This window comes from Parasteatoda tepidariorum, chromosome 6 (assembly GCF_043381705.1).
Source record: "Parasteatoda tepidariorum isolate YZ-2023 chromosome 6, CAS_Ptep_4.0, whole genome shotgun sequence".
Lineage (NCBI taxonomy): Eukaryota > Metazoa > Arthropoda > Arachnida > Araneae > Theridiidae > Parasteatoda > Parasteatoda tepidariorum.
The window spans coordinates 20,330,062-20,347,120 of record NC_092209.1 but is presented as its reverse complement, the minus strand read 5'-3'; the positions used below and the strand labels follow the sequence as shown (position 1 = coordinate 20,347,120).

General features: G+C 29.2%; 1 protein-coding gene across 1 annotated transcript; it reads right to left on the bottom strand.

Annotated features, from left to right (window-relative positions):
• Positions 1–249: 249 nt before the first annotated feature.
• On the bottom strand, positions 250–15,952 carry LOC107444720 (uncharacterized). Its single transcript, XM_043050138.2, has 6 exons — positions 15,851–15,952; positions 12,579–12,699; positions 11,269–11,469; positions 6,881–7,003; positions 2,065–2,149; positions 250–1,981 (listed from the first exon to the last, which is right to left on the bottom strand). Coding segments are annotated over exons 2-6 (504 nt in total). The 5' UTR covers positions 12,672–12,699; positions 15,851–15,952; the 3' UTR covers positions 250–1,979.
• Positions 15,953–17,059: the final 1,107 nt, after the last annotated feature.

Genomic DNA, 17,059 nt, shown 5'->3' with positions numbered 1-17,059 from the left:
TTTTTATTATTAATATAAAAGTAATGAAAGGTTCCAAAATACAAAATGGATATTAAAAAATTTATGCATATGAATAATAATAAAAAAAAAAGATTAAGATAAAAGTTACATTTTTAAATAATAACTCTGGAATAGAAAACGACACAAATTGTTGCTTAAGGTATTTAATGATATTGCAGTCCAGAATTTGAATCCAACAAAATGATTATGCTATTTTCAAAAATGACAACAAAAAAAAGGCATCAACAGTTTCGTTAAAAAGGAATTTTATATGACATTCAATAAAACAAATTATTGTTCAAACTACATTTAAATTCATAAAAAATACTTTAGAAATGATCTTATACAAAAATAAATAATATATTCCTTTTTTATAAAAACAATACTGTTTCAAAAAATATATCACATACAAATTATACATTAATTAAAAATTATACTTTTAAACACTTTTTTAAATTGTAAATTTTAAAAATTTAACTAGTATAAATAATAAATTTAAAAAAAATTTCACACCTATTTCTTCTGTAAAAGGCAGAGTCAAGTTTTTTGTCAGAAAAAAAGTTTTTCAATAATCTTAAAGCTTCAATGTTATAAAATTTTTTTACTTTTATTCACTTCAATAATTTTTAGGAGTTGTAGTTTTATCCTGATAAAGAACAACCCTTTTAAAATAAAAATGTTAAATGGTATTTAAAGATCTTTACGTCAATTTTCATTAAATTTAATTAATCACTTACAATAGAAATATGGGATACAATTTTTCCAATATACAGTGAAACCACGGTCAAGCAGACATTCTTGGGACCGAAAAATTGACTGTTTATGAAAGTTGTTTGTTTATGGGACGGGTACCCTAATAACAAAGTTTAACACCGTAAATTAAAAAAAAATTTTTTTTAAGGATATAGTAATAATTAAATAAACTACAATAACTATCTACAAGGACATTTATGTAAACTCATATATAGAAAATTATAAATATATTTTTCTATACAAAAAATACATGAAAAAGTTTGATATAAATACATAATTCTAGATGCAGCTACAGATAAATGAATTTAATTCTCCTATTAACACAGGTATTCAAGTTAGTTATATGATAGCGAATAGGCGCTTTCAGTCCTCAGCCAGTTTCAATTATTGATAAGAAAAATGAAAGAAATTTTTAGTGGGAAAGAAGCTTTTAGAACATTTAAGACTTCATTTCAAAATGAGGGATCTCATAAACGGTATCATCCGGATGAAAAAGTCAAAAGATGCTACAGTCCGAATTTTTTCACAAGAGTAAATATAATTTTCTCTCCTTTCTTTGCAAAGATAAGGCAAGTGAAAGAATGATTATTTAGTAGTGAAATAGCTTAACAATATTTTTAGTTATGGATAAGGCAAAAAATTTACATGCTTTAAAAACGACAAAAAGTTGAATTTTTTCTTCTTCTTGCAATTTAAAACAGAAACAGTTTTTTTTCTTTTTCAAATTTGGAAAAATTAGTGTCAGGTTTGAAGAGATAGAAAATAACGTTTCAGGACAAAAATGACTGTTAACACCCGGTTACGGGAGTGTCTGCTTTGCTGAGTATGTACATAATGGTTTATTCATACAATATTCATGGGGGAATTAAAAATAAGTCCGTATTGAGAAAGCCCATTTCGCAGGAGAGCTCATAATAGGAGGTTTCACTGCATATAAATGTGTGCTTTAAATCTTAGTTGAGATTGCAATGATAAAGAAATCTTTGAAACAGAAAACAAATTGTATAGCAACTTTGACACAAATTTTAATTTAAAAAGAGAAAAAAAAAAAGATTTTATTTATTAGGAAGGAAAACTACAACCCTAGCAGTGTTTGAATTGAACTAAATAGTTAAAATATAGTCTAAAATATTTAAATACCATAAATAGTTATCATATATTGTGTAGAACTTGTTTAAATGCTAAAAGACTAGAAAAAGTATGTCAAAATGGTGCATCACAGAGAATCCTAAAAAAGAAAAAGGAACAATATAATACAGTCTAGTGCATTAAAATATTATTTTTAAAAAAGAAATACAGGAGAATACTTACACTGATAAGACCAACTCAGCTTGCAAGCTCTGTAGGACTTGACTGTGTTTATTAAGTAGAGAGCAGAATTTATAAGACCTAAAATCTAAAGAGCGAAATAACAAAATTAGGAAAATAGAATATGATTATGATTTATGCTACATTTGAAGAGCTGATTGGTTTTACGTCACACTGCTTTTATTTCTTGTTTTCAAACCTGCAATGGGTGAAATCTATAAATCCTTAACATCCCTAGCAGCAAAATAACTTGAGCCCTCATTGGACCAATCTTCACGAGTTGTGGTTTAATAAGAGTTCAAAGGGCAGTTATTTTCCGATATGGGCCCTACATAGAATTGTCTGATTCACCTGATATTTTACAGCCACTTTACAACCAATATCAGCCCTATATAGAGTTGTTAGATTAACTTGATATTTTATATTCATTATTCAGCTAATATAGGCCCTATAATGGCTGTATATATACGCTGATATTGGCCCTATATAGCAGCGTTCCCAAACCTTTTTATCATCGCTGACCTGTCAACATTTGATAATTTTACCGTGGTGATAATTTTACCGTTTACATTTGATAATTTTACCGTAATTTTACAGTTACACCAAAAAATAAATATCAAGTGATTTAACATTTTAACTTACTAGAATGTTAAATCAATGAGAATCCTGAGCTTGTTTCTTTGCAATGAGAACGTTCCATCTGGGGGAAATCGGCGACAATGACACCCGAAATGTGCTGTCCAGTTTAATCCGTTGCTTTGTTTTGATTGCTGTTACTGCAGAAAACCCAGCTTCACACAGATAGGTTGTCGGAAATGGCAATAGGGATTTAAGTTCTGTGACGGCAATTTCGGGGCATTCTGCCATGACTTTAATCCAGAACACCAGAGTTGTTGCCTCGAACACAGTTTTAAGGCCGCCGTCATTTGCAATCAGCAGCAGTTGATCTTCTTGCACAGACATGCTAGATTCGCCCGATTTGTTGACAAATGGGTCACAGACCCATTCCTTAACAGTTCATGGGTCTTTTGTGGTTGGGAAGTAGCGCTTGAACTCTTTTAAAAACAAAAACAGGTGATCGTGCCCCAACTGGGAGAATGAAATGGGCGTCCCGGTACCATTTGATCCAAGGACCAATACAGGTCCGCGGACCGGGGTTTAGGAAACACTGCTATGTAGGACAAATATTAAAAAATTTAGAAATCCCAATAGTGGTCCCTTGGTGCATGTTCATAGAAGATCCAAATTAAGCTAATTTTAAACTGTTTACATCCAGACATGCTAATTAACAGCCAGCACTCAGGTCAAGGTTACTGGTTCTCTGTTTGTAGATAAACAGACTCGTAACAACATTCAAAGACTCACCTTTACTATATTCATCCATTCACATTTCTGAAATTTAATGGCTTGGTAAAATAAATCAATAATTCATAGTTAACTAATATTAAAATATTCCCCCAAAAAATTTCAATCTCTAAGAAAATTTCAGGCACAACATTTTCTTCCAAGGCTTTTTATTTAAAGCTCAACATTAACTACTTAAGATATAGACGAATTCTTTTGTAAACATTATATATAAAATTTTGACTGTTTTAAATAAAAATAATTTCAAATTGGAATATTGACATCCATGATTCTTTAAAGAGTCAAGAGCATTGTTATGAAATTTATAAAAGTTTGTTGTTATCAAAAGTAGCATATTTATTGATAAAATATTAATTTAAAATCCCACATGTTTTGTTATGTTTTAAATAGTAAAATAATTTTGTGAAATCGTAACTTCCTCGATTTTTATTCAACTTACGAAAAATATTAACAGCCTATATATCATTTCTGTTCTATTCCAGACTTTTTAATTTAACTAAGTAAACGAAGTAAAATGTAAACAAAATTACAGCATATAGAGATATGCACTATAAATCAACATTTATGCTTAAAAATTTCTCTATATTAAAAATTTGTAAGGGCTACACACGCGGATTTGGGTGTTCAAATTAACCTTAAATTTTTATTGCTGTGTAAAAACTATGAGACTAAGAAGCTTAACATTACGAAAGTGCGTAAGAAAACATACAGGGAGTATACTGCAGTAAAAAACAACAAATCAGCTGCTCTACAATTCATAGTTAAAATTTGGTATACTGAATGAGCTACATTTGTTGATGAACTTCACACAGAGTTTTTTTTCTTTCTCTCTTTTCTTTTTTTGTTCTTTAAATTTCAATTTGTTTAAAAGTTATTGCAATTTTAATGCTTTTTTTTAAAATTTTTATCCCCTTTTTTCTATAGGTTACATTAGGGGTGCACAACCTGCGGCCCGCGGGCCAAATGCGGCCCGCCAACCCTCAATGTGCGGCCCCCTACCGCAATCTGAACAAAATGAAAAAAAATAATTAAAATTTTTTTTAAATAAAAAAAAAATTCGGAAATTTGAAATTTACGCATTTAAGTTTTTGACGCACCCAATTTCACTCAATGTAGTTTTCGATCGCTTTTTTTCGATGGTTACCTCTANTGTTTTTTGTCTTGTGGTTAGTTTATTTTTCTTTTCTTCTCGGTGAAACTTATATATTCTAGCCATTTTTGTTGATCGCTATGCTTCATCTCGTTTGATCACGTTTTTTTCGTGAACGCTAGCGTCATGGTTCTTCTTGCGAAAGATATTTAGATTTTTTCTCCTTCTTGTTTGATCAAGTTTTTTTCATGGATGTTAGCGTCATGGTTTTTCGCGGAAGCCTTTTTTTTTAAATGGAATTTAGTGAAATCCTTTAGCAAAAATGCGAAAATGCTTTGTTGAATTTTAGCATTTTTGAGGGGTCTTTTCGCATTTTGCGAAAAAAGCTACCGTAGCGGAAACCCTGGTAAAAACTATGAGACTAAGAACCTTGACATTACGAAAGTGTGTAAGAAAACATACAGGGAGTATACTGCAGTAAAAAACAACAAATCAGCTGCTCTACAATTCATAGTTACAATTTGGTATACTGAATGAGCCACATTTGTTTATGAACTTTACACAAGAGTTTTTTTCTTTCTCTCTTTTCGTTTTTTGTTCCTTAAATTTCAATTTGTTTAAAAGTTATTGCAATTTTAATGCTTTTTTTAAAAATTTTTATCCCCTTTTTTCTATAGGTTACATTTTGCTTTGCTGCAAAAAATCTATAAGACTTGAATCTATGTAGAAATAAGTATAGGGAGTACAATGGAATAAAAAAGTTTAAGATTTGAAAACTAGTTTTAGAATAATTAACTCTTAATTTAGTGGGGAAACAAATTCCATGTTCGTTCGATCTGTAGCCAGTTTTAATGCAACCACGAAAATAAAATTTGGCGTACTGAAGAGTAATATCTATTTGTGATGGTAACTCAAATTTTTGATCAGCAGTTCGAATTTCATCTAAATTTCAGTCTTTTTGAGCCATGATTTTTTTCAGTTGCTCAGCTTTAAATATTGAGTATTTAAAGTGAGAAAGGTAATTTCAATTCGAAGTTTCCAGTTAAAATTTTCCAATATTATACCATTTTAATTTATAAACCTAATATAAGTTTTACTTCGAAATTACTATCTGTTTAAAAGTTATTGAATATTTAAGCACTTTTTCGTGATTTTTATCAGCTTTTTTTTGCTTTAAATATTGATTTGATCTATAGTTGTAGAACATTTATTTCTCCCTCATGAGATTTACGTTTCTTCATTGTATAAACTCACACTAGAGTAGATGTTAATCAAAATCATACAACATCACATACATCAACAATCTAATTTTCACTTATTAAAGCTCATCTTTGTGAGAGAAAAAAAAATATATGCATTTTAGTAGAAAAAATATCTTTATCAAGAAATAAACTGTCAAAAATCAAAATATTTTTACAAAAATTCTCAATCATGAGAATCATTCAGTTTAAGAAGTGACAATAGTTTTATTTTAATATCAAAAGTATGTGAATTTAAAAACAAGACTTTGTAATAATTTGATAAAATACTAATACCTTAATAAAATTAAACTTAGTAAAATGAAAGTTCTAACAAATTAAATTTTATGAAGGGTTCTTTTTTAATTAATTTTATTTCTTAGCAGGAGAAAGTTTTTAAGAATTCGATTTACGTAAAGCGACTGTTTCGCCAAATTTGAATTTTGTGAAAAGGAAGTAAAATGGTACTAATTTCCCCCATGATAGATCCTTGTTAAAAGTTATTTTTTTATACAAATTCTTATCCTTCAAAATTAACAATTCTCAAATGAAGAAGTATTTTTTAAGCATTACTTTAAGAATAAAGAGAATTATAAGATTACAATGATTCAATTTAAATATGAATCCTACACTAGTGTAAAAACTAAACTAAAAAATCAAACTCAGTGTCACGACTGCCCATGGAAGACTAAGGCCTAATGTGCCCATCTAAATTTTCTAGATTTAGGGCTCTGAGGTGCAAGAACATATGTTCCGATTAGGTGGTCGGCCAAAAGCAAAACCCCCAATGTGGTATAAAAACAAATGCATTAAAATTGACTACTGAAAACAAAATTGAAATATTTCTTATTGTGCGATTTCTGACTTTAGAGACAAAGGAATTATATAAGTTTTATTATGAATATAATAATAATTATTTGTACTTAGATATTTCTAGCAAAGATATGTAATGAAATTTTTTTTTGAAAAATGCATTAATTAATTTTGGGAAATACGTGTGAGACAAAATAGTAGTAGAACCGTCCTATTACTTTTGATAAATTAATAAACTCAGAACAATGACAAAGTTAATTTATATAAAGTTTTAAATCTAATAAATAATGGATATACTTCAGAATATACTTACAGAGGCAGCTGCTTTGTGAGAATAGCCATATATTTCAACATTCTTTGATTCATTTATAAATATAATTAAGGCGAGACTTGTTACAAAAGACAAGAGGGTGGCAGTAAGCCAAAACATGATTCCCTAAAAGGAACAAAATATAGATGAATTTATCTTTGATGATAAAAATCTTTATGATTAATAAATGTTTAAGAAATAAAAAGAATTTTTTTTATAGGCATGAGTACTAAATCCTATCTTTGCTGGTTTTTATTAAAACAGAAATAAAATATAGCATATGCTACTCAACTATGGCTAAATACATAGTACTGTTTTTATAGCTCTATCTTTTAATCTAGTAATGCCTGATCCCAAAAAGCTGTTGACATATGAAAAACAACAGAGTGATAAAAGTGGTAGTTCATATTTGTTAAAATCAAGTATATATAAATATACACCTTCAAAAGTCCCATATCCGGATGTCCCTTTACTGGTAGGTCCCGTTTATTGGACACTTTAATAATCAAAACAAACTTTTTTTAATATTTAGGATCTGTAAAAAAAGTATAAAAGAATGACAATCCTCAATTTTTTACCCAATTTCCAATTTTTGTTTAATTTTAATCTGATTTCCTCTATAATATGATAAAAAAAAGTTTAAATACTACCAACAGGAAATCCAGAGTTTTGTAATTTTGGAGGCATTTCATTACAGTTTGAAAAAAAATTATGTGTCTTTCTCTTGTTGGGCATAAAGACTACTGCCAAGAGTCACACACTCAGTTTCAGAATGTGCAAAACTCTTGCATTTTAAAAAATATCAAGGACTTGAGATGAAATTGTCACAACTGGAGGGCGTCATAATGGGATCAATTAAAAGTACAATTTGTAGTATGCAGATCAAAGAGTATTAGTATAACAAAAAAATCAAAATATTAAAAAATATGTAAAAATTCTACAAACTACGGAAAATGTGGTCGACAAAACCACGTCGACAGTAAAACCGTTACAAATCCAGTGCCTCAAAAAATGATTTCTTCAGATCTGTGATTCAAAAATATGCATACAAAACAATGTAATATTAAAAAATCAAGATTTTTAAAAACCTTGTGAAACTCCGTGACAATAACGCAAAAACAACCAATAAAACTACATAGTTTTATGAGTGAATCATTAATAATGCAGTGCGTAAAAAAGTGATTCTTCAAATGCGCAATTCAAAATTTCCTGTGGGTTATAATGCAAATCATTTAAAGACCTGTGTGTGATTAAAAAATCATTTAAAAACTATGAAAATTTGTGGCAATAACAGACAAAAATGCGATCATAAATCCTTTTTTGATTACGGGTGAATTGTCAATAATTACGTGCATAGAAAAGTAATTATTTAAACGCGTGATTCAAAGATTGCCAAACCAAAAATAACATATAAAAACACAGAGATTTTTAAAAGCATGTGAAATTCCATAAAAATTATAATAAAAATCACATGAATTCAGAGTGGAAAGGTCTATTATTGAGAGGATTGAGAAATAATTAAATTAAATTCTTGATTCGGAATTTCATCATAGCGATATGAAACATCAAAATTTAAAAAACCAGTGGAAATCTGCAACAACAGCTACCAAAACTGCCATTGGCAAACTAAGTGGATTTATATGTTGATGAATGAGTTTGATGTTAATTATCATCCATTTTTTATTTTTAATAAAATAAGGAATACAATGTTTGTTTACCTCAAAGATCTATTATTCGGAAAAATCTATTTTCTACTTCTGAACTTGCCGAGTTCCATTGATTCCAGATGTGGGATTTCCCACTGTGCGTGTGTGTAAATATAAATATATGTGTGTGATAAAATAAACTAAATTAATTAAACACTAGTACTATTATCTTTTTTCTGAGAAAAAGGAATTTCCTTTCAAAATGACCTTAAGCACAAATGCGTTAATGGTAAAAAAGTAAGTGATTTTAAATGCTATCAGGTAACGTGGACAGACACTGAACCAGTATTTCACTTTCTAAACTTCCACGCTGAAAAGAAGACTTTCAGCAAAGATGGAATTAATGTACATCTCTGATATAATGCATGCTGGTTGTTTAGTCTGCAACCAGGGCTGAACTCATGACTCCTACCTCTCCACCAGCAGACTTTATTTAATCTAACGAATATAAATTAAAATCAATTATGCATTAAATCAAATTGGTATATAATTAGATAAATATTTCATGAAACCATAATTTCCTTTTCATATAATAAATTAGATATCTTCACATTAGAGTAATGGTCATTAAACACACTTAGAACTATTAAAATTTTCAAGGAACTGCAGTGTAAATTATATAATTATAAAATTTCATAAGTTTTAATTTGATGTAAACTAAAATTCATATCATTTTTGAATTAACACTTCTAAACTTCAAACTCAAATGAATTAGGTTGTAAGTGATCATATTTCTTTAAAATTTATAGTCATAATACAAAAACTATTTTTGTAATAAATTTATACAATGTATATGGTACACAATATCCCAACAAGTATATAAGATAGATTTTTGGTCACAACTTTGAACAACAGCCATACAGACTTATATGAGGAAATTGGCATAAAATTATTAAATTTATATGCATAAAAAAATAGCTATGGTTGAAGTTTTTTTTTTCCTGTTAAACTCTTTATTTTGTTGTTGGTTCGTTTAAAAAAAATAGTATTTTGAATGAAGAATGTCATAAATATATGAATTTGAGAAATAAATTATAATAACTAAAGATCTTAAAGACATTTATTTATAACTTTACAACTTATTTATTACTTTAGCATGCAATTAAATGTTTAGTATCTAAATGTTGTTTTAGAAGTGCTTGTATAAAAGAAGTTTTGCTCTTGATAGCTTAGTTTATACAAGAATTTTATATTTCAGCATTCACATAAACGTCATTATTTAGCAGTATACATTTTGCAGTATTTATAACAATTAATTGCTGTAATGAAATTTTTTTTTAATGAATGAATAAAAATTTTAATATAAAGGTTCAGGAAATATTAAAGACATTGAATTTAATGAAAAAATATTTACAATTAATAAAGTAATGAAAAGCAAATAAAAATATGAACATATGGTTGGCATACATATAAGCACAGAAAATAACAAAAGCATATTAGTTATCATAAAATAACAAAAGTATGTTTGTTTTAAAAATCCAAACTAAGTTTTTCATTCTAAAAAAAAAAACAAATAAAGAAAAAACTTTTAAGAATTTAATTGCGGTTTAAAATTAGCCAACACTGCTTTTTCTAATACAAGAATTATTTTAATCCAATCACATTTTGCACAAACAAGAAACATTTCGTTTAAAAAATGTGTATAAGCGAATACAAATTTCCCTGCTTTAAAATTTTTACTTAAATAACAGTAAATGCAAAATGAAAAGTTAAATAATAGTAGTTGTAAAGTGAAAATAATCATTTCAGTGAAATTTCTAACGTTCTTAAATATAATCAAACTACGAAAAAAGTATAATTATTCAGAGATGAATATAAATTATATGCAATGATAGATTGACTATGCAATGCTAGGTAAATGAACAGTTTCAGTGTTAGGTTAAAAGTCTCGAACAAAAATAAATAGACATTTGTAGTGTGCTAGTATGAGCCCACTACTATAGTACTAACCTAACGCTGCTACAAAACAAATACTGTACTTAAAAAATACATAAAATTAATATAATTTTTTTTAAGTTAAGATAATGCTTTAAAAATAAATAAAGAGGTTAAAAATCTGGAGATACAAATTTAATATGCAGGCAGTTATACCAACTAAATTCATTACATACCTACATAATACTCAAATGTATAAAATGATAAATTAAAACTAACATATTGAATGCTTGCATTTAAAGCAAGAGATGTCATCCTAATTGGTAGGAAAATAAAATTAAAATATTCGGCTAGGTTATGATCAGAATAAAATATTTCCAAAAAATATTCAGGTAAAAAAAATAATAAATTATAAAATAATAGGAATTAGCACTGATTTCGGTCTGTAAAAATAGAGTGCTCAGGATTTGTAGACTTGTGTACTAAAATTATTTTAAAAAAATTAATAAATATTTAAGTTTATTTAATTTGTTTTACTTAATATTAAATTTTAAGATAATTATATATTAAAAATCTTTTAATAGAAATAGTTAAATATTTAATTACAAGTTTTTAATCAGATCCATTAATTTAAAAAAAATAGTATTAACATTGGTGCTCAGCTTTCAGAAATCTTGATGCCATACAGTCACATTTTCCCCAAAATAAAATATAGGAAAAGAAAAGTTTTATGAAAATTATTCAGCTTAATTAAAAAGCTTAGCAGAAACACTGAAATAAGAAAATTATGATTTTGGGGAATCAACTTACTAGAATTGTTCTTTCCATCAAGAGAAATGATATATGAGACACAATGAATGAACATAAAAAAATACAAGTTATAACCATGCAAGCACATGTAGCAAGATAAAAATAAGTTTCAGCTGCACTTCCAACAAATCCTCCAGTGGAATGTGAATATGCTGGTCGGCAAGAGTTACGAATCAAATCCAAGCATGCGTAACAAATCACCTAAAATATATAACTAGTAAGATATACATACAAAAAACAATGCTGATTTTCCCAATTTTAAAAAAGTAATCATGTAAGTGAAAAATTTTTAATTATGTTTTCCATAGTATACAATACATTTTATAAAACCTTATAAGATTTTATTTAAAAAATGAAATTGCAAGCTTAATATTTTAATCATAAAAAAAAATATGAATTAAATGTTTCATATTTTATTAGAGATAATAAAATTTATACATTAAATTAAGAAATACAATTATTTTTCACTTATAGCCTTTTGTGCATTTTAGAAGAATGTTCTTCGATAATAGATTTAGCGTAGATAAAAAAAAATAATGACTTTACAACCAGAGACCCAGAACACTCTGAAGCTGTTGATTTCCTAGAGCTGGGAATAGTGCTCTAAATTTTCCCATGGTCCAGCAATTTCATTATATCCTATAGATATTCAAGCGGCCTGCCCCATTGTAACGATATTGCCTGTTAACAAAGGTGCTATAGAAAGACTATTCTTAGCATTATAATACAATTATAAAGTTTTAAGATCAAATATGAAAAAGGATTAATCAGATTCAATTCTTTTCTTAAGAATGAATAAATAAATCAACTTGGATTTAAATTAAATTTGCATTTTCTGCCAGAGTACTTGATAATGTTATTATTTTTTTATAATAAAAATTTATAATTAAAATTTGAACCCCAAATGCACACGTAAATATATAGTACAACAACTGCAGCCAGAGCTTTAGCTTATTACTTGGGAATGCAGCTGGAGAATCGAAAAATTTTCAGCACGTGATCCCTACTATATATCCCCATGGCAGAATCGCAGCGACATGGTGCCATTGTCGCAGTACGTTACGGAGTTCTTGCAGATAAACTTTTCGTTTAAAAAAATTACTTTTTCTTTCCACAGAANTTGGCAAACTTTAGTTTTTTACATTTTTGACGGGTTCTTGACGGTTTAAACCAGTATTATACACTTGTCATGTCAAAAACCACTTTTTGACGTCAAAAACCCAGCCCTGCCGATAGTATCGTAAATCGATGTAATGTGGGCTATATATGTATACATGTAAAGAAAAAATTAAATAAATTGCTATACTTACTATTTCACAAACATTGAGAATGCCATAAAAAGTACATAGGTACTTATAATTCCAACCAAGAAGTTTAGAAGTTTTTGTTTCTAAGGCAAACATTTTCAAGAAGAAGAAAACTAAAGCATATCTAGACAGATGAAATTAATCATTATAATATCATGTAACATCACAAATCATGTAAACATAAATATTCAGTTCATTATTTATCAAGTGTATCAAAGGTATAACACAAGAAAACAGCGTTACACTTAAAATGCATTCAAATAGGAAGTTGATGCAAACAATATTTCAAGACAAGTTACATATTCAGAACAAAAAAAAAATAGGATGGCGTTGTAATGGCTACAATGGCAAAAGATGCTGAATATTAAAAAGCATGTCACACACTAAATATATTAGAAATTTCTAATAGAATTAACTAGCATCAGATATGATCTTCCTAATTGATTTGTTCCCTAGGCCAGGGATGAGATTAGCCAAAAGGCAAAAAAGCTGAATTTCCACGATAATAAATTTTACGCNTCCCTGCTAGGCAAACATATTCGAGAAGAAAAAAAACTAAAGCATATCTAGACAGATGAAATCCATCATTATATCATGTATAGATCTACACAAATCATGTAAAAATAAATATTCAGTTCATTATTTATCAAGTGTATCAGATGTATAACACAAGAAAACAGTGTTACACTTAAAATGCATTAAAATAGAAAATTTCTATATTTTATAACTGTTGTTGAACAGCTGACTCAATTTTTGGATTTACAACTACTAATGTTCAACTCTGTAGCCTTGTAATTTTGAACCAATACAGAAGACAAAGGAAATCCTGGATCAGTACTCCCGGAAGTATGATTTGTAACGGGAACATCGAGGACTTTCAGATTTGACGTGCATCAGTCACCATTTACTACAAGGGAGTCTTCGGCTGGAAGGGATCGAACCCACGACTTCCTGGACATGGGTCCAATGCCCTACCAAGGCTATCCCTACCCCAAAATAGAAAATTGAAGCAAACAATATTTCAAGGAACGTTATATATTCAGCTAATTAGAAATAGGATGACGTTGCAATGGCTATGATGGTAAAAGATGCTGAATATTAAAAATATTAAAAGAGCATGTCACACACTGAATATATAAAAAATTTCTAATAGCATCAAATATGATCTTCATAATTGACTAATTAATGATAAAAAATAAAAAGATTTTCCCTTAGATACACACACCAAAATTATTGTCAAGTTTTGATGAATGACAGACACACAAAAAAAAAGTAATGCACAATAGTGCAAACCAATGGGTCAAATTATCAACCACACAAGGTGAATCAATGTAATAAAATAAATAAATTTTAAAGCTTATTGCAAGTATAAGAAACACTGGAAGTCATAATTAGTGAATTAAAATGGAACGAACAAACACCAATATAAAAATAACCCCATATAATTATCTTCAAAAGGCCATTACTTATAGCATAGTTATTTTATGATCAAAACTAAATCTGTTTGTATCCTATAATTTATAAGTTTGCCTTAAACAGATAATTGGTATGTCTACATTGTTTTAGATAGGTTAGGGCAGTGTTTCCCAACCTTTTTTGTACCATGCCCCACCTAAGCCTTTCTGAAATTGTTATGCCCCCTTATGTAACATATACATAATTTTTAATAATAAAAAAGTCGAATTGTTCACTTAAGAAACGTAGGAAATTGTTAGCGAAACAAAGTAACTAAATTTTCTGAACATATAATGAAGAACTAAAATTCAAATTCGAAATAATTTTAATAAATATTTTTCTATAATAATTTAATATTTTAATTAAGTGAGATTCTTGCCCTTGATGCTTGCTGCACGTAGACTTTATCTTAGGTTCCAATTTGGTTAGCCTCAGTCTCAAGTCTCCCCGTTGTGTTATATCTAGACGATTTTTTTTTACCAATAAAATCATTTACAGCACTAAATCCACATTCAGCTAAATATGAAGATGGAATCGGTAACAATAGTTTTCTTGCACATTTGATTGATTTTGGGTATTTGTTTTCTGTTTCCTCACGAAGCCAAGCCATGTTGGAAAATAAATTTGTTTTAAATCAGAATATCTTTCTTTCAAATCAGCCGATAGAATTTTCAGATAATAGACAATAACAAGTTAAGGGGTATCATTTACTTCACATTTCTGGAGCCAATGAAACTGTTCAAAGTTTTTGTTGTTAATATATTTCTGACATAACTCAATAAGGGTAATGAAGCCATATATCTTCGCTCTTGCACCAACAAGGTTTTATTTGCTCCTTGAAATTTCTTATTTAATATATTCAGTTTTTCAAAGATATTGACTAAATAACTCACAAATGCTTTACCATTGACTGTAAAAAAATACTTCATTTCAGGTTTGTCACTTAAAAAATCCCTCAGTCACATAATATTTATTGACCGCAATTATTTAAGAATTTGCTTTTTTCTTTCGATTTTGTCACCGAAATCTCACATTGCATTTAAATGGCTCAGGGTAAAAGGTTTAAACTCATGCCAAGTCCATTTTTGAATTGCCCCCCTTTGCAATTAAATTGCCCCCCGGTGGGGCGTGGGCCCCACGTTGGGAAACACTGGGTTAGGGTCTTCTGCTGGATATTTATTATTTAATATTAACCCACAGATGTGCCTTCTGTAAAGTTCAATAACTATTTACTTCCAGTGTTTTCCTCTAAAAAACATATGGAAAATTGCAAATCCAAATAATAGGAGTGCAATGGTATTTTTATTAATTTTTGTTTTGCTTGATATTAAATAAAAATAAAAGAATTGTTAGATTGCAATAAAAGTAGAGGGGAAAAAATGATAAATTTCATATGCTTTCAATTGAGACATTTTTTCCAATAAAAATCTGGAAACAGGACCCGAATAATATTTTTAAAATTAATAATTTTTACTTGGCCAGAATAAAGCAAATAATATAAAATTTTAAAAAAATGAAGAAAAAAAAAGGATGAAAAATGCATTTCACTAATACAACATTATTTCAAAACAGAAATCCACTTATTTCTAATAACAATAGAGATGTACATTTTTGAAGGTATATTTTTCATAAGCAATCTCATTCTTTTTTTATTACAATTCTAAATCCTGTTTTTAATCAGAATTAATTTTTACGAGTTTACTGCTTCAGAACTCAAATTAAAATAAGAAAGCTTTGAAAGAGCGAATAAAATTTTGTGCACACTTGCATCATGACAAACAAAACTTCAATTTATTATGTTTAAATTAACATCTCATTACCGTCTTCGTAATAAAAATTTAATGTAGATGCTGTCGTTAAACTTTCGAGTTGTTCCTTGGTTTGTTTGGGAACTAGGAAGAAAACAAACAGAAAGATAAGCAATAACGTTTCTGGCTCTCTATTTTTACCCATTTAGTAACCCTATCGTTGTAGTTGTTTTTTTCTTTTTACTTCATACTAGGGGTCCTGCATCACTGGCTGCGGTCAGTGTGTGGGTGGGCGACTGCAGGTCGTTGGGCTACCGAAGCGGGGGTGCCATTCCTCTGCAGAGGATCAAAATTGAGATGGCATGTCTTCGGATCATCGTCAGGGATGTTTCCGAGACCGTCGCCAATAGCCCATTGTGCAGCAGTAGTGCGACGTAAATTAACTAATTCCGAATTAATTCCGTAGCTCGAGTGCAACATTTACACCACAATCAAATCAAGCGTCTTTTTCAGGACCATTGTTACTGCAGGCGATTCCCATACCTCGGATCAATGTTGAAGAAGACTGAAAATCTGATTATTGAAATATATTTCCATGCGAAAAATTCACCAATCAAGGCCTCTTTCTCTCCTGACGGTGATCAAAAGTAAAAGAATGGCATGCATTGAGAATGAATAATTTGAAGATTTAGTTGTAGTTTTTTTTTATTTACTTCCCATTAGAGCTGCTCGATGGGCTATTAGCGACGGTCTGGAAAAAAACCAAGCCATGCCATCACAATTTGAATCCTCTGCAGAAGGGATGGTTCCCATCTTTGGTAGCCCGACTATCTGCGACTTTCGAATACTTTACGATTAAACACTTTATGGTACAACAGTTTAAAGGACACCATCAGTCCCGTCCCTTCGCAATCTATTTAAAGAGGTCCCTGTTGTGATGTCAACCGACGTCACCTTCCGTCATCACTACGAGTCAACGACGACAGCCTGTAGTTTCTGAATAGTGGCGCTGTCTTACCTTTCCAGAGAGTATATATACACATTCCTAATAGATGTTCAGCGCTAACCTTGTTACGTGCTGTAAGCATGTTATTGTTATGTTATGTTTTGTTGTTTTATTAAACTTATACCTTAGTTATTATGTGTCTTACTTGGATACCACCAAGGATAGTTCACAATACGATAGTCCCCCACCCAGTGGCGTACGCAGAATTTTTTCAAGGGGGGTGTTCATAATTTTCTGAAATTACTAAAAGAAATTCGAGTCTGTAATAAAGCACT